The 18383-nt window shown below is 38.5% G+C and overlaps 3 protein-coding genes and 1 pseudogene across 3 annotated transcripts in view; 1 reads left to right on the top strand and 3 right to left on the bottom strand.

Annotated features, from left to right (window-relative positions):
- Positions 1-5271, bottom strand: part of LOC112472295 (maestro heat-like repeat-containing protein family member 7) — a 6939-nt gene extending 1668 nt beyond the window's left edge. Inside the window, exons 1-5 of the mRNA XM_025041080.1 lie at positions 5176-5271; positions 4443-4613; positions 1953-2107; positions 1564-1699; positions 694-887 (exon numbers count right to left, since the gene is read on the bottom strand). Of these exons, the coding sequence (XP_024896848.1) occupies positions 694-887; positions 1564-1699; positions 1953-2107; positions 4443-4613; positions 5176-5271 (752 nt within the window). The remainder of the gene's footprint in view (positions 1-693; positions 888-1563; positions 1700-1952; positions 2108-4442; positions 4614-5175) is intronic.
- Positions 5176-16547, bottom strand: LOC112472245 (maestro heat-like repeat family member 5). Its single transcript, XM_025040943.1, has 3 exons — positions 16472-16547; positions 6608-6712; positions 5176-5844 (listed from the first exon to the last, which is right to left on the bottom strand). The coding sequence occupies exons 1-3, from the start codon at positions 16520-16522 to the stop codon at positions 5608-5610; spliced, it is 393 nt and encodes a 130-aa protein (XP_024896711.1). The 5' UTR covers positions 16523-16547; the 3' UTR covers positions 5176-5607.
- On the top strand, positions 10943-11061 carry LOC112472444 (annotated as a pseudogene).
- A 1042-nt stretch (positions 16548-17589) lies between the features above and the next one.
- LOC112472293 (maestro heat-like repeat-containing protein family member 1) overlaps positions 17590-18383 on the bottom strand; it is a 15944-nt gene continuing 15150 nt past the window's right edge. Inside the window, exons 15-16 of the mRNA XM_025041079.1 lie at positions 18084-18219; positions 17590-17610 (exon numbers count right to left, since the gene is read on the bottom strand). Coding sequence (XP_024896847.1) covers positions 17590-17610; positions 18084-18219 — 157 coding nt within the window. The remainder of the gene's footprint in view (positions 17611-18083; positions 18220-18383) is intronic.

The following is an 18383-nucleotide window of genomic DNA, read 5'->3' as shown; positions in this document are numbered from 1 at the left end:
AATCTATGGCTCTAGGAAACCCATCTCTAATTACCAGTCCACTCACCCCTTTAACCTTGATGCTCATCCAACCACAGAGTTCTATGAAAGAGACTATAGAGATATTCTAGTGCCATGGTTTTCAAATTCTGCTCTCCAGGGTACAGAAGTGTTAGGATATATCTTCATCTAATCAGAATGTTTCTGCTTACCAGGTTTCATGTAAGATTTCACTTGAATAGAATACCCTGAGGTTTTAAAAAAGGTTTGATAACCACTTATTTAGGAATCCAACCCCCATTTTATAGAGGAGAAAACCAAGTAGTGACTTGCACAAATGGCACAGCTAGTAACCAAGCTAAGCCAGAAGTCACCCAGATTTGAATGGCCACAACTGCACAGAGAGAATGACAGATATAGTAGATAGAGTCTTGCCCTTTCATTCCCATCTAATTGAATCTTTCCATGTGCAGCGTTATGAACATAGATATGAACCACTGAGTGAATCAGAAGAATGCATGAAAGAAAAAGAGTAATGGGAAACTTGAAAATATGTAAGAACATTCCAGCACACGATGCTGCAGCACCCATACTCATATTCTATTTCTTCTGCTCTTCTCTTTCTCAGCATCCCTAGGGGATCAGCCTCTAGTTGTCCATGGCCCTCTGAAGTTGGCGAGGCTCATTCCTCCATTGCACTGGGGTTAGGCTTACCTAGTGGGGTCAAAGGGCTTGCTCTTGCTGCCCGGGCCCCCATCCTTGCTGTAGACCACCATCTTCTGGGGAGCATTTTGCTCAATCACCCAGTAGAGATGACTCAGCACAGCCAGCAACAGCCGTGGGTAGAGTTCCTGGATGGCCTCCTGGCACAGGGACCCAGATAGCATCTCACACAAGGCACACGCCACCTGGGGGAGGACATGTGGAAAGGGGGAAGCAGAATCAACTAGGCTTGAGTGAAGACATAAAACGGTTCTACAATCCCACGCACTGAGTCCCGCCTTGCCCCTCCCTGTCATTGCCCATAGGGCACAGGTCACTCTGACTCAGGCTAGGAAGAAGTACTCAAAGACTAAAAGCCCACAGCTCATACCTAGGGTAATAAGGGGCCAAACACATGCAATCTGCTTTCTCTTCATTCCCCAACATTAAAAACAAAAAGGAAACCAATTCTAAATTTTCAGCAGAAAATGATTTGGACATGTTTTGTTTACCCTGATTCCAGGCAACCGAACCCCCTGCTCCCTGACCCGCCATGCCACAGGCCAGGCCCTGGAGAAATGAGTGCCAGTCCCGAAACCAGGAGATAGAGAAAGCTGATTAACTCTGAACTTCACTTTCCTTGTTTATAAAATGGGACTGATCCCTGCCCTTTTTACATCATGCAGTTCTTGGATGTACAAGTGCAAAAGCAGGTTAAAGTGCTAACCGAAGGTGCAGTATCCGTGAGTCCAGTGTTAACCCTCTCCTCTCTGCTCCTCCCTAACACCTGTTTCCCACCCTGCAAGTGCCCTTTGATCTTCAGCTCTGCTCCCAAGTCCCAGAACAGTGAGTCCTCGGCCCCCTCTCTTCCCAGGTGCTGACCGCCACAGGCTGGAAGGCCATCTCCCTTGTTTCCTCTTTGGAATGGAGATTTTCCAGAATGCCTATGAGCAGCTGCAGGACATTGATTGTGGTCTCTCGCCGGGTGCCAAACACGTTCCACAGGGCCAGATTGGTTCTGCAGGACCAGGGACAGCTATGTCATGGGCCCTGGTGACCATATTCCCAGAACTAGTCTGGTCTCAGGACTATTAACAGCCAATTCTCAGGGTCTAGAGGGAGTGAGACCAAAGAGGCTTTGGCCAGAGAACATGAAGTTTGATTGTTGTCAAAGAGAAAGCATCCTTGTGCAGTGATTTTAATCATGGGCTTGGGCTGGAACAGGGGAGGGTTTACTGGGCAGAAGGGCTCCTAGACCACGGGAGAGGTACCTATTCCAAGGGAGGGGCCTGTTGAGCAGCATGGGCACCACGATGTGGGTGTTGTTGCCTGCCAGCAAGCACATGGCCCTAAGGGTCTCCTCCTTCGTGCTGGGTTCCAGCTGCAAGTTGAGCCGTTCCAGGATGCCTTCCACAACTTCCTCAATCTATAAGGCAGAGCCAAAAGAACCTCAGTCATTTCTTCTTTGCTACTCCCCTCTTCCTTCCTCTCTACCAACTCCTCAAACTCAAGGGGCCTAGTTACAATCCTGTCAGTGACTCTTCTCAAGGCAGAGTTCTGAGGTGCCAGAGGCCAGACTAGCAGGGGCCACAAAAGGAACTCCAGGAGCTAGTACCAAGGCCCACCATAATGAATGCCTGTCCACAGCCCTCAAGTCCAGAGAGAAGGTCCCACGTTATTCAGGAGATACAGAAGCTCCAGAAAGAAGGCCTTCAACTTCTAAAACCCATAGTTAATTCTTCAGTGGCCTTTCAAGAGGGATATGAAAAAAGTTACTACAGTGTGATTGATAAGATTTCAGAAAATTGTGTGTAAATATAGAGGTTGATTTTAGTATTTTCGACTTTTTTTTCATTGTCGTAACAGATGCTCCCTTGGTTTCTTAAATGTCTATAGAACTGAAAGAAAAGACTTTTTAAAAAAAAAAACCAACAGTATCCCTATAGTTTCCTGCTTGGGTTACTACTATAAAACACTTTCGTATTATATGTCATGACTGGAAAAAAGGACATACATGTACCATCTGTTTCTAAAGTTTTGGTTTTGTTTTATTAATTTTTCTTGTTAAACTTAATATATTATTGGAAACGGAGTTTATAAAGCCATATAGTTAGTTGGAAATAGAAAAATCAGATGTTCTTAAGTCAGGCTAAAATGTCCTGTGCTTTAAAAATATTTCATTTTGGGGTTCAAGAAAATCTCATCATTAAGTGTGTGATCTGTATTCTGGGTTTTATATTATCTTCAAAGATAATAGAAAATATAGCCTTAAAAAATCGAATTTGAAAATTCATAAAAATGCAACAAAACATCTTCCTAAAGCAGAATTTTTTGAATTAACCTGACTGAATAGTACTATTCATAACTTTTAGTTTCCAACTTTTTATTTACCTAAAATATACTATTTTGAATAAAATTTCTAGGATAGAGATGTTTAAGTTTATTGTATTAAAAGAAGAGTATTAGCTCTCTGAAAAATATTCTAGTTCGATATGCTTTCTCAAGGTAACTGTGAATTTCATTGCACAGAATGGTGCCAGTTCACACATCAAGTCACCAATATATGCATTGAGCACCTTCTATTTTATTGGTGCTGTGTCTCCTAGACTGGATACTGAAATTAATTTGCTGAGTTAAGTGAATATTCTGTGTATAAAAATTATACACAGAATTATACAAGTTAAGGGTTGGAAAGAAATGATATCTGCTTTGCCTTACAAGTTATAAGAATTATACAAGTTAAGGGTTGGAAAGAAATGATATCTGCTTTGCCTTACAATCGTTAAGCACTTCATTATTTTATGCTTCTTAAATGGATAAATGTATTACTAGAATAATAAATTTTGCAAAATATGAACTAAGTAATTTTCCATATAGTCAGAAGTCCTTCATTGGAAGGACTCTGCATTTAGCACAGATGACTTGTAGGGAGAGATTATGCTGTGAAAGCAAAGATTTTAAAAAAAAAAAAAAGCCCTGGAGACACTTCAAAACTTTCTCTGCCAGCTGAGATCAACTTCTAACCCATGCAACTACAAGGACAGTTCACATGGGTGTGGAAGAACCATAGGGCTCTCATTTGACCCTTGGATCTCTAATATATGGACCTCTGGGAAGCCCATTCATTGTAATACCTCAAAGACACCCTCATGGGCAAGTCACGTAAATGAGTAGGATGTCAGGAGATTCAGAGATAGGAGAGTCTGGAGAGCCTGGAGAGCCCACGCCACATGTGAAAGGGATAGTAGCCGCTCAGAGAGTTGCCCCTGTGTGACCCCATTTTCAAGTTTTTTTCAGTGAAGTAGGAAATTTAGATTTGTTTTAATGCAAAACTGTTCCATTTTTACATGTTAACCGAAAAGAAAATTTATACAAAGGCCAGAGTCATTCTGTGAGCTTGCTTGCTTGTAACCTACAGCCTTACCTTTCACAGAGGTCTAAGGCCCCTGACACCCCAGGAAACAAATCCTCCAACAGTGGTTCCTTGTGCTCTGGCTGCTAGGCCCTCCAGCTGCCTACACCCCTGCACATGGCTGTCATTAACTGAGGAATCAGGCCCCCAGAGAGGAGTCACTGCAGTTATAAGCTCAGGATTACAAATGTCAGAGCTCAGTGCAAGCCTACATTTTAGAAGTAAATGAATTAAGGCCTACAGAGGAGAAGGACTTGGCCAAAGCCCTTCGGCTCATTAGTAAGAAAGCCAGGGGAATGCCCAGGGCTCTGACTCTCAGGGCAGGGCTGTCACCACAGCACCACACTACCTTGATCATGTCTCTCCCCCGCTCTTTCATGACGCCACTCATCAGCTGGGCTGCAGCCAGAGATACCTTGGCCCTGCTGTCAGTCAGGCCTTCCATGGCTGTCAGTACCAGGGTGGTGAGCTGGATCTTGGTGAAGTACTCTGCAAATGCCTGCAACAGGGTGGGATCAGACTGGATGCAGCTGGGTAGCCTGTGCCTGAGATAGCTTGTTCTACTCTTCCTGGTTAGGGTAGGAAGAGGGAGGGCTTCTCTTGGGAACATTATATGCTTTTGTCCTAGGCCTGTGCTGTGTGCTTAGTTCCTAGAAGACTCTTTCACTAGGGACAGAGTCTTTGGGGATAGAAAGGAGAAAACACTGACCCCAGATGCAATGTGGGACTCAGAAGTCAGCGGCTGCAGAGGAAGAGCACTGGGAGAGGATGGATGGGGCTAAGATCCTTAGTGACATTTCTGAGGAGCTGGTTGAATCTACACATTGCTCACAAAGCATCATTTGCATGAAGCAAATGCTTCCACGGAGGACAGGTGAAAAATAAGGATTAGGACCCATGATGCTCAAGGGAGAGGACAGAGTAGCGTGTGGTAGGAAAATCTCCCCCAAAGAGAAAGTTCACATCTAGTAATGGAATGGGAAAGCAGATGGGATAAAAGAGGCCCACCCCAGGAGTCCATAATATCATGTAAATGAGAGGCCCAGGCTCTCCCCGCTTTGTCTCTGGTCCTGCCCCCTCACCTTGGCAATTTCAAAGGTGTTGTTATAGAACACGTTGGCACTATAGACTTCATGCTTGCCCTCTTCTTCCCACAAGCCCTGTGTTTTCCTTCCCATCTCTGAAACAAAGACACCCAATCCCACCTCTCAGACACTCAGAAGGCATCTTGGGCCCCTCCCTTTCCCACCTGCCTAGCCTGAAACTCCTACTGAACTAAGTCAGCTTGGGGAGATGTATATCCTGTGGGGCTGGGAATAGAGGAATGGGCATTAAGATAAGAAATGGTGAGAGCAGAGGTCAGAGGAACCTCCACATTCCCTGCCTCAGAACAGAGACAGAACTGAATAAGAGTATGGGTCTCAGCTAGAGGAGGAAAAATGAATTCAAAAGAACTGTTTCCGGTGTAGGTATCTGGTCCCAAGAAGGTCTGTAGATGTTTGCGGGCAGGTTCCTCAGTGGAACTTCTTGAAGTTCACTCTTCTGGGACAGAGTGTGTGGGGATGGTCAGGCCTAAGTGGGAGTCTGCCGGGGCATAAGAGAAGGTTCTTCATACGCTTTTGCTGCAGGAGGATACAGTAGAGGTTGTAGACAGCCTGAGAAGACAGGAAGCAGATGTTGTCCACTGGGTCCTGGCAGCGTACGGCCAGCAGCCTTACCAAGCGCCCCAGCCGGGTGAACTCGATTTCTGCCTGGGGAGGGAAGCTGGAAGTTACTAGTTATCCTAGCCATTCCTATAGGCTAAGCTATCACAGGAAAAGAACTAGGAGGAGGGGATGCATGTGTCAGAGATATAAAAGGTGAGAATAGGTGAAGTTAATGGAAATAGAATTAGTTAGGTGAATTGTGGCTATAAAGAACATAAGGGAACATAGTTTCGAAATAACCTTACACTATCCCCCTTCTTTGCCTCCTGACACCCTAGTCATCCTTCAAGCCTAGTTCAAATGCCTCCTCCTCTGTGAAACTTTCCCCAACCCCTTCATTTGTAATTATTTGTGTTTTGACCTTTTATTCCCACCATATTTGGTTGACACATTCATTATCACCTTCTATTTAGATTTGTTCTATGCATGCCTTTCTCCCCAGGGGTCTGTAAGATCCATGAAGTCAGGGAACTGTCTCAGTCACCTATGTACTTGCTATATAGCACCTAGCACAGTGCCTGGCACAAGGTGAGTATTCAGTAACTGCCTGTTCAGCTGAATGGAATCAAACTTAACCAAGTGGAATGGAGTTCAACTGGTAGATTGAGAAAAAGACCAAGCAGAAGGGAGAAAGGAGAGAACAAGATGGGATGCACAAGAGAAAACAGAGAATGGGGCCAGGGAGAAGGAGGATGGGGATGAGTGACCGAGGCTAGGTAATGTATATGATGAAGTTTGGAATAAAGGTAGGGATGAGGGCAACCAGAGGGGGCATGAGAGCCCAGACTCCAGGGCAGGCTCCACTCACTTTGAAGTTGTTCATTTTTGCAGTGAAGCCAAGAATACGGGCAGTACACCACATGGCCCGTTCCCGCTCATTGTCCTTCTGGGAATTAAGCCATGTGTCCAGAAGCTGGAGGGAAAAGAGAATAAAAGGAGAGGCCCATTCAGATGCATCCAAGAGGATAGAAAGGTAACCTTGAATTTGGCTTTTGCAAAATATCAGGGCAAGACTTCTGAGACCAGGACTTATTTTGCCAAAAGCCAGATTACATGTAGGACTGGCACCAAATTTGGCTTCAGTTCCAAATTTTGCTCTCATCTAGGTGCTAGAAATCTTAATTACTACTTCCTTCCTTCAGATTAAAGTGGTGGCTCTCAAAATATAATGACCGTGATTCACTTCATTGGGTCAACATACTCCAGTGTTCCCCTACTTACCTCTTCCCATTCCTTCAGTAGAAAAAAACCTTGGTGATAACAAAGAAGAATCACTATATTCACAGATTCCAGGGTAAAGTGTGTATGAATCTGCTCGAGAAATATAATTATGAACGATTTCATTTAGAACACAATGCTTTCTGTCTCACCTTTGGTAAATTATGGATCCAAAATACCACTGATCCAAAGATTGACATTTACATGTCAATCTACGGTCATCAATTTGCTGATGATACAACTAAACAAACAGCATTTTATAACTGAAAAAGAAGAAGAGCAGCAGATGAAAAATCTACAGCCAACTCAAGAGAACACTGATGCTGCACTGATAAGAAAAAAACACTCTTCCTGAAGATATGAGGAATTCTAGTGGGAACTCTGCAAGTCTTCCTTGCAGCCAGACTATGATAAAATACCAGAGTGCCAAATACCATTTTTCACTAAGAGGAATAAGAGCTCCTTAGAGAAACTGATTCCAGGACTGAGACAGGAAGTAAACAAGATATCGTGCTAGAGAGCAAGAAAGCTATTAAAGACTATTGGAGTCATATTAGAGGGATTCAAGAGCCAACCTGAAGAGTCTCCCATTCATTGATCAAAGATGGGGCAACTTAAGCATCAATAATAGTTGTAATTAATTAAAACACATGTAACATTTAAAAATTCATTTTAAATTCAAATGATGCTAGAGAATACTAGAAAATAATTCATTACTTTGAAAACTAATAAAGGGAAAGGATCCAGCATTTATTTTGTCTTTCCTATATGAGCTATACCTCAAAAGTAACCACATAATCTATAAAGGTAACTTCTCATTATAGAAGAATTCTAGCTAAAAATGAATAAGGAATTATAGAATTACGATGTCATCATTTTGCAAAAATAAATAGAGGTATATGCATTCAATGGAATACTACATAGCAATAAAAAAGAACGGTCTAGTGCTGCATGGATGAAGCTCACAGATATAATGTTGAAGTAAAGGAATACAGACACAAAAAGGTTCATACTATATAATTCCATTTTTGTAAAGTTCAAGAACAAGCCAAACTAATCTATGGTGATAGAAGTCAGAATAATGATTATTGGCAGGAGTTATGCACTGGGAGAGGGTACATGGGGAACCTTTTAGGGTATAGGAAATATTTTATTTCCTAATCTGACTGGTATTTACACAGATGTATACATATGTAAAAATGTATCTAAGTGTACATTTAAAATTTATACACTTTATTGCAGCAAGTGATCTTCCAATAACAAGGTCTTTAAAAAAAGAGTATCACCGATTTTTCAACCACTAATGAATTAATGAATCTAAGCACTGATCATCGAAAGCTGTGAACACCATAGAGAGACTACCAGACATCATGTGGCTCTTAGTGGTAGAAGACAAGACTACTTGTGAAGTTATCTTATCAAAAATTGATCAGATTCATGATCAAGCCTCTAGATCTAACCATTAATTTATAAGAAAGACTTTGACAGAGAAACTTGTTAAACGACCCCAAAAGGATATAATCAGCACAACCCAGAATATAGAAAATTTACAGAACAAATGACTTGGTTTCTTCAACAATTAAATCTGAAGGAAAAAAATGATGGAAGGGGAATCTACAGATTAAGAGACTTAAGAGACAAACCATTTCATTGGAATGTCTGAATATTTAATGCTATTGAGAAATAAAATTAACATTAAATATTAAATGTAATAATGATTCTACAATTTTTAAAAATAAACCTTATCTTTTAAAGAAATATACTGAAATATTTATAGATAAATTGGTATGGAATTTGTTTTGAAATAATCTAGAGGTGAGGAGGTTGGGGAGTGTATGGGGTATAGATAAAATAAGCACCCTCCACCATATCTCTCCCAATTAATGCAACTATAAAATCTGGACAGAATATGCAGAGCAGCTATTTGAGGGCTCTGAGATGTAATAGTAACAAGTGGATTAGGAAAGAAGACAAGAATTTAAAGTACCACTGACTCAGTGGTGAGTTTACCATTTTTTTCCTCAGGTATCTTCTGGCTTGAATTTAATACAGTCTAAAACCTGGGCACCAGGGTGCAAACAGAGAAAGCTCCAGGAGAAGTGCTCTAATTATAGCTCAAGGAGTAAAAAAGGGAACTGCTGCTAATGCTCAGAAAGAGTGGGGGAATCTCCCATTTTTCTCTTCGCTCTTTTTACCCTCTTTTCTCCATTGTCTTCTGCCCTAGGCCCTAAGTAAACTTGTGGCAGCAAAGGTGACATCAGGAATCTACAGAAGCCAAACCTCTGAGAGAGGGGAACCTACTCTCTGATCAGAGGAGCTGTGGTCCCAAAAGGGTACAATAAACTCCAACTGCTTTTCTTTATTCTCTATCCTCCCATTGCTCGTCCCCAGGGACTGGTGTAGAAATACCTAGGAGGTCAGAGTAACTAAAGCCTTAGATTTCTGGCTGGAGGACCAACAAGGGGAGCCCTGTAAAGGCAGAAAATACCAGGAGATTATGGAGAGGGAAGAGTTTGGGAAAATAACTCCTTAAAGTTGTTTATGAACTCATGGGCTCACCCCCAAGATTCACATGTGTGGATCTAATCCTAAAAATATACAGACTTTGAGAACTCAACTACAGGAAGAGATTACCACCCCAGTCCCAAGATAGCTAAAAGTGATACACATGTGGAACAGATATGAATAGCATTGCAAAGACTTTGAAAAATGAATTGATACTCTAACTACAACTCATGGAAGGCTGATTGGACATTGTGGCCTGAACTGAACTGGGTCAATCGCCTGCTCAAATGAAAAATATTGACATATTCTACAGTATTTAAATAAGACACAGAAGCTAATAATATAATATTCATAATGTCCAGGATATAACCCCAAATTACTCCACATATGAAGAACCAGAAATATCTCAACTCACATGAGAAAATTCAATCAGTAGGTGTCAATACTGAGATGATGCAGATGTAAAAATTATCTGATAAAGATTTTAAGGCAGCTATTCAACAAAGGACCCCAAAAAGCAATAATGAATAAACTTGAAATCAATGCATAAACAAACAAACAAATAAATAAATAAATAAATCAGAAAATCTCAGCAAAGAAATAGAAGCTATAAAGAAGAAATAACTGAAAATTATAGAACTAAAAAATATAATAACTGAAATTAAAAATTCACTGGGTAGGCTAATTAGAAAAATGGCGACAACAGAGGAAAGAGTCAGTAAACTTGAAGAGAGACCAGTAAAATTTATCCAATTTGAATAAGAGAAGAAAAAAATATTGAAAATAGAACCACAGGGATCTGTGGGACAGTACCAAAATGTCCAATATCATGTCACTGATATCCCAGAGGGAAATTAGAAAGTGCAATAGTGGAAAATTTTTTAACAAAAGATGGTTGAAAACTTCCCAAATTTGGTAATAAAGATTCAAGAAACTTAGTGAACCTCAAAGAGGATAAATCTTAAGAAATGCACATGTGGACACATCATAATGAAATTTCTGAAAACTAAAGACAGAGAACAAAAATTGAAAGCAGCCAGAGGACATGAAACATTACCTATAGGAAAGCAATGATTTAAATGTCTGTATTTCTCATTAGAAAGAAGTGGTGTGATATTTTTAAAGTACCTATATTAAAATACCACGAACCCAGAATTTGTGTCCAGTGGGGGGTAAAATCTTCAGAAACGAAGGTGAAATAAAGATATTATCAGGTGAAGGAAAACTAAGAGAATTCATTGCCAGCAGAATTGCCCTAAAAGAACAGTTAAAGGAAGAGAAATGATAGCAAAAGGAAATTTGGAACATAAAGATTGAACAGAAATGGTAAATATTTGAGTAAATATAATAGACTAGTCTTTTATTGAGATCTGGAAAATATGTTGGGTGGCTCAAATCAAATATAAAATTATCTGATTGGGTCTACGGCCATGCTACCCTAAAAAAGCCCAATCCTGTCTGATCTCGGAAGCTAAGCAGGGTCGGGCCTGGTTAGTACTTGGAAGGGAGACCACCTAGGAAGACCAGGTGCTACAGGTGTAAAAAATAAAAAGTAAAATAAAATAAAAATAAGGGACCGTAAACTGACAAGGTCCTTGCAATCTGTGAGGTCAACCAAGGGTTGCCTCGCCTAAAAAAGAAAAATTATCTGATTAGGTTTTTAATATGTAAGACAACTATGACATAATAAAGTTTCTACATTTCACTTGAAGTAGTAAAATATTGATTCTAAGTAGGATGTAAAGAGTATGTATTTTGTAATTCCTAGAGCAACTGCTATAAATACTATACAAAGAGATACCTTCAAAAATACAATAGATGAACTAAAACAAAATGTTAAAAATGTAAAAATAACCCAAAGGAAGTAAGAAAGAGGAAACTAAGAAACAAAAATGAGAAGGAACAAACAGAACACAGGTAATAAAGTAGTAAACCTAAACCATATCATAATTTTATTAAATGTAAATGGTCTAAACATACCAATTAAAAGGCAAATTATCAGAAAGGATTTTTTTTAATGAGCCTACTGAATGGACCTTTAAAATGACCAACCGTATGCTGTCTAAAAGAAACTCATTTCAAATATAATATTGGTATGTTAAAAGTAAAAGAATGCATAAAGATATATCATGCAAACATTAATAAAAAGAAAGCTATGGAGGCTATACTAATAACAGAAAAAGAAGACTTCAGAGCAAAGAAAATTATTGGAGATAAAAAGGACAGTTTGTAATGATAAAAAGAACAATTTACCATGAATACATAAAAATCCGACATATATATGCACTTAACAGAACTTAAAAATTTCTGAAGCAAAAACTGTTCGAAATGAAAGGAAAAAATCCTCAGTATAGTTGGAGATTTCAACATTCCTCTCTCACCAATCAATATAATTAGTAATTAGAAAACCAGCAAAGATACAGTACAACTGAATGACACTATCTATTGGCATTTTAGCTCAGTCCATCCAACAAAAGCAAATAGGTCATATATTGATTCATAAAATAAAACCTTAACAAATTTTAAAAATTGAAATCATAGAAAGTATGTTCTCTAACCATAACAGAATTAAGACTGGAAACCAATAACTGAAAGAAAACTGAAAAAAAAAAAAAACCTCTTCAAAACATCTGGTAATTAAACAACACACTTCTAAATACTTCATTGGCCTGAGAGGAAGTCTCAAGAGAAATTACAAAATATTTTGAACTGAATGTCAATGAAAATGCAACATATCAAAACATGTGGGATGCAGGAGAAGTGGCACCTAGAGGGAGATTTATAGCACTAAATGTTTACATTAGAAAAGGAGAAAGGTCTCAAGCCCATAGTCTAAGTTTTCACTTTAAAAAAAAATTTTTTAAATGTAAAATTAATTCAAAGCAAACAAAAGGAAGAAAATACTACAGATAATAGCAAAAATCAATAAAATTGAAAATTGAAAAACATAAAAATATAAAGAGAATGAACAGAGAGAAACAATGAAACAAAAAGTTGGTTCTTTTAAAAAGACTAATAAAATTGATAAACTTGTAGCAAGACTGACAAAGAAAAAAAGAAAAAAGACAAGAATAAAGAATAATTTATGCAGACATTAGAAGCATAACAAGGAAATACTACAAACAACTCTAACTCACATAAATTCAACAACTTAGATGAAATGGAAATGGACCAATTTTTCAAAAACTAAAACTTGCCTAGGATAAAACAGATAACCTGAATAGTCCTATAACTGTTTTTAGATTGAATGTATAGATAAAAAACCTTACAAAAACATAAAACAAATCAGGTCAAGATGGTATCCATGGTGAATTCTACCAAATATTTAAAGAAGTAATGTTACTTTTACTCAGTCTCTTCTATGAAATAGAAGAGGGAATACTTCCTAACTCATTTCATGAAGTCAATATTAATCTGATACCAAATTAGACAAAGACAACAACAACAACGACAACAACTATAAGTCAATATCCTTCATGAATATAGAAACAAAAATTCTCAAAAAAAAACAGCAAATAAAATGCAGCAATGTATAAAAAGAATAATATACTACAACCAAATAGAGTTTATCCTGGGAATGAAAGACTGCTTCAGTACTTGAAAATTGATGTAATATGCCATTATCAATAGTCTAAAGAAGAAAATCAACATAATGATATTAATTTACGCAGAAAGTATTTTACAGAATTCAACATCTATTTATAGTCAAAATTCTCAACAAATAAGAAATAGACGTAAACTTCCTAACCTGATAAATGGCACTTACAAATACAAAAAGCCCATAGCAAACATCTTACTTATGACTTCCCCCTAAGATTCAGAACAAGGCAAGATGTCTACTTTCACCACTCCTGTTAAACATCATACTAGAAGTCCTAGCCAGTGCAATAGGCATAAAAATGAAATAAAAGGCATAAGATTAAAAAAGGAAGAAATAAAATGGTCCCTGTTTGCAAACAAGATGATTTCTACATGGAAAATCCCAAGGAACCCACACACTCCCCCATAAAGTCCTAGATGTAATACAAGGTCAACATGCAAAACTCAATTGAATTTTTATATGCTAGCAATGAATAATTGGAAATCAAACACTTTTAAATACATTTATAATATCTCTAAAAAAGTGAAATACTTAGATATATACAGGATCCAAATGTTGAAAACTACAAAATGCTGATGAACAAAATCAAAGATCAAATCAATAAAGAGACATAACATGACTATGGATTAGAAGACTCAACATAATAAAGATTTTGATTCGTCCAAAATGAATCTATAGATTTAATGCAACTCAATAAAAATCCTAGTAGGACGATTCATAGATATAAACAAGCTGGTTTGAAATTTATATGTGAAGATAAAAAGAAAAAAGAGGAATTATGCTATATAATTTTTAGACTTTACTAAAGTTAAAACAATCAAGATAGTGTGGTATTGGTGAAAGCTATAGACACAGAGACCAGTGGAAGAGAATACAAAGTCCAGAAATAGATTTACACAAATATGAATGATTGATTCTGACAAGGTGTAAAGGCAATGCAATAGAAAAAGGATAATTTTTGCATCAATTGAACTTCCATATGCAAAAAATTGAACCTCAGCCTAAAGTTCATACCTTATACAAAAATTAATTCAAAATGAGTGACAGTTTAAAAATGTACAACTAAACAGCCTTCAGGAGAAAATATTCAGGACCTAGTTTTAGGTATCACCAAAATCATGATTCATAAGATTAAAAAGTTATAAAATGGACTTAATAAAAATTTAGATCTTTTGCTCCTTAAAGGACCCTGTCAAGAGAAAAAATGACAAGCTACAGATTGGGTGAAAACATTTGCAAATTATAGATCTGACAAAGGACTTGTGACCTTTAAGTTTAATGAAAGATGCCAATCTCATAAAAGGTTACATACTATATGATTCCATGTATGTAACATCCTCAAAATGACAAAACTATAGAGACAGAGAATAGATCAGTGTTTGCCAGGGAACAGAAACAAGGGGGGATGAGATGTGACTGTAAAGGGGTAGTGCAAGAGAATTTCTCTTGGTGAGGGAGTATCCTATATCATGATAGTGATGGTCGTTACACATTATATAAAAGATTAAATTGCATAGAACACACACACACACATGAGTGCATGTAAAAATTGGTGAAAACTGAATAAAATCTATAATTTTACAATAGTGTCTCAACATCAATTCCCTGGTTTTGATGGTATACTACTATTATATAAGATGTCATCATTAGGGGAAGCTAGATGAAGCATTCGAGGGGCTCTATGTACTATTTTTGCAAATCCCTGTGAATCTAAAATCTGTCATCTAAAAGTTAAAAAAAGTTAAGAAGAAAACTAATGGCAAAATGAATGGAAACAGTCCAATATCCATCCACAAGGGACTGACTGATAGAATAAACTATAGTACATGCACACAGTGTATGAAACCACACACAAAAAAATAAGAAATATATCTGTGAACTCATGTGGGTAAGTGAAAAAAGCAAGGTCCAGACCACTGGACAGAATGTGCTACCTAGTATGTAAGAAAGAAGGGGAAATAAGAATACACCATAAACACAGATTGGCTTATTTTTACAATTAAAAAAAAAAAACAAAAAAAAAACACATGGACAAACCAGAAGGTAATAAATAGTTATCTATAGGTGGTGAGTGGGAATGAGATTAAGAGGATCAGGATGGCAGCAAGAATTTTCTGAGTAAAACTTTATATAAAGTTTTTAACTACATAAGTCTTTAATCAAGCTCTTCAATTAAATAAAAGAAAGGAAACCTTAAATTTTAATACAAATAAGTCTAAATTATATCAATTTGATAATATAATCATATAGAAAAGAGTTATTTCAAGTAACTTTTGAATACTATACTCTGACTATAGTCCTTAGCAGTTTATATTCTGACAAAAAAAGGAACTGCAAAGAAATCTTAAATTTCATGTGGTAATTGGGGAACAAGATTTTCAGGAGAAGGCTGAAGTATCACAGTGACATTAGCATAAAATAAATCAAGTCAATAAAAAGACAATTTTAAAATGGGCATGTAATTTGAACCTATATCTCACTTCAAGCACTTTATAAACATCTCATTCAATTACTAAATGACCGTATTAACTAGGTACTATTGTTATTCTATTTTCTAGGCGACAACTGAGGCAAACCAAAGTTAAATAATTTCCCAAGGCCACACAGCTAATAGCAAAGCCAGAATCTGGACCTGTAGTGTATAGCAGTCCAAAACCTATGCTTTTAACTTTTATCTACGATAAATGAAAAGAGGGAAAGACAGAGACAGAGACAGAGACAGAGACAGAGACAGAGACAGAGATTGAGAGAGAGAGATGCTGATTGCAGCAATGCTTGAAGGGGAAGAAAGAAGAAGGAAGTTTTCTCTTCTGAAGGGAAGGCCATTATTTGTATCCTAGCCCTTATTCTCCTTTCCCTAAAAGCTCTGCACCCAACCTTCTACCCCTTCAGTTCTACCCCTTAGTTTGCCCATTTTGTTCTATTCCATTCCCAACTGGACTGGGTTGATGGTGTCCCCTCAAAATTCATGTCCACCCAGAACCTCACAATGCGACTGTTTTGCAGTATGGTCTTTGGATGAATTCAAGTTAGGGTGAGTTCATACTGGATTCAGGTAGGCCCTAACCTAATGACTGCTGTCTGCGCACCACACACACACACACACACACACACACACACACACACGTTGCCAGGAATCTCTAGAAGCTAGGAGAAGCGCTTGGAACAGATTCTCCTTCAGAGCATCTAGTAGAAACCAATCCTGTTGATACCTTGATTTTTGACTTCTAGCCTTTACAACTGTGGAAGAATGTATTTCTGTTGTTTGAAGGCGCTCAGTTGTGGTACTTCACTGCAGCAGCCCTAGGAAATGAATACACCAACTTGCAGGGGCTCCTTCCCACTGACCTCCAAGCAGTTCTGGATCCGAGTGGGCATCTCAACAATAAGTGTCTCCATTAGCCTTAGGAGGGATTCTAGGGTCTCCTTGAACAGATCCTGATGGGAGAAGAGGGATTCAAAGAATTGCCAAGCTGATTGTCAGCCCCAACCCCAACCCTCCTTCTAAACTCTGCTCAGCATTCTGGCTCTCCCAGGAAGCCTTCTTTGAAAAATCCTGCCCCAAAAGTTTCCCCCTAAATTTCAAGAACCCCTTGCCCACTGTTAACTTGAACAAATGCCTCTGTTGTTTCCTCCAGAACACAAAGGTCTGCCTACTGTACAGTTTGTCCTGGTGGACTAGGAATTCCTTGACAACACAGCTACCCTGCCCCCTCAATCCTCACTCCTTAACTTGAGCTACCTGGGACTCTGTTCCCAGTGGGTGGAGCTTCACTCAGCAGCCATGACTGAGAGGCTGGGTGGCTCCAGGGAGGGAAGAGGACAGGCCTGGCAGTCTGCAAGGTAACTGATTCACAAAAGCTAGGACAGTAGATTTCTCCCTCTTGCCCTTTAGTAAACTAAGTGGCCCTGGCTCCAAACCTTATAAACCTTATAAAGAAAGCAGGTGGTCTGCCAAGGAGGGTTCCTAATGGTAGAGGGCTGTGGGGAGAACCAAAGCAACATTTGCGATAATTCTGGACCACTAAAACTGACAAAGAGGGAGAAAGAAAAAGAAAGACAGCTCTCCCTGGAATAAAGTACTGGAAAGCAATCTACCTCAGAGTAAAGCTATTCTTACTGGGGCAGTTAGAATTCCTAGCCTGCCCCAAACGCAGGGAAATTCCACCAAAATATCATCCCCCACCTAACCAGATTTGCACTGAGGAAGGCCTCATGGGAATACAACCAGCCCTTTCTGTATGTACCAGTTCTTCTTTCATAGCATAAATAAATATGAACTGAAGAAGAAGGATCACAAAACATCTGATGAAAAGAAGGCCTAAGATGAACAAACTGATCTTAAAAAATTAAACTAACTTAGTAAATAGTAGGCATTTTTATTTTTTAAAGTTAATATCCTTGAAAAAATTCAAGAGACTAAGGCATCAATAAAACGAGAAGAATCAATCAAAATAAAAGAATAATCAGAGAACGTGAAAGAATTCCTAGGAATTAAACATAAAAATATAAATTAAAAATTGAGTCCCTATTCCCTCCCTCAAGGTAACACTGTAGGCCCTGTAGAAAACGGGCTCAGATCTCTTGCTCCTGGGGTTCCCTAAATTCATTTACCTATGAGTCCTTAGTAAATCATGTTTGAAACTTCCAGCCTGGTTTTAATTGTGTGACAGTTACAAAGGGAAGGATTGAGTGTGTCTGCCTTTGGGCCAGAATATTAAAGTGGTGGCAGAATAGTAATCGATGAGTGACTCTAAGAAGGAAGTAGATCAAAGGAGTAGAGTTCAGACTACAAGAACTAACAACCCCTTCTTCACAGGAAGTCTTCCTTCCAATGATTTTTGCTTTTATTAAAGACAGAAGATTCTTACATAAAACTGCCAAGCCTATACTTCTCATCTTCTTAAAAAATTTAAAAAAAAATTAAAACCAAAGACACAAATATCAAAGAATTAATTACCAGAATGGCCTGGGCCTCCTTGGAACGGGCAGCCTCCTTACGCAAAATGTCTCTAGGTGGCAGGCACAGCACTCCCTTGAAGCATGTTCGCAGTAGCTCTGTTCTCCCTTCTATCTCTAAGAGGGGCCTGAGATTCCTAAGATCAGAGAGGAGAAGAAGTGTAACCAGACAGTGGTGGCCAGGAATAACAGCTGAGAAAGATACAGAGAGAGATAGTGGAGATGGAGGGACAGATGGGAGCAAGAAAGAGGAAAATACCAGAACAAAGGGTAATAAAAGAGGAAAGGTAGGAAACAGTAA

Source organism: Pteropus alecto, unplaced genomic scaffold, assembly GCF_000325575.1.
Source record: "Pteropus alecto unplaced genomic scaffold, ASM32557v1 scaffold76, whole genome shotgun sequence".
NCBI classification, from domain to species: Eukaryota; Metazoa; Chordata; class Mammalia; order Chiroptera; family Pteropodidae; genus Pteropus; species Pteropus alecto.
This window is presented reverse-complemented; position numbering and strand designations above follow the sequence as displayed.

Bases quoted from the DNA above. Each gene is read 5' to 3' on its own strand.
- LOC112472245 (XM_025040943.1), bottom strand. From the start codon at position 16,522: ATGGAGACACTTATTGTTGAGATGCCCACTCGGATCCAGAACTGCTTG. The intron at 6,713-16,471 runs GTCAGTGGGAAG...TTTTCCCTCCAG, and splicing joins GGATCCAGAACTGCTTGGAG to CTTCTGGACACATGGCTTAA. The intron at 5,845-6,607 runs GTGAGTGGAGCC...TTCCCTCCCCAG, and splicing joins CAAAAATGAACAACTTCAAA to GCAGAAATCGAGTTCACCCG.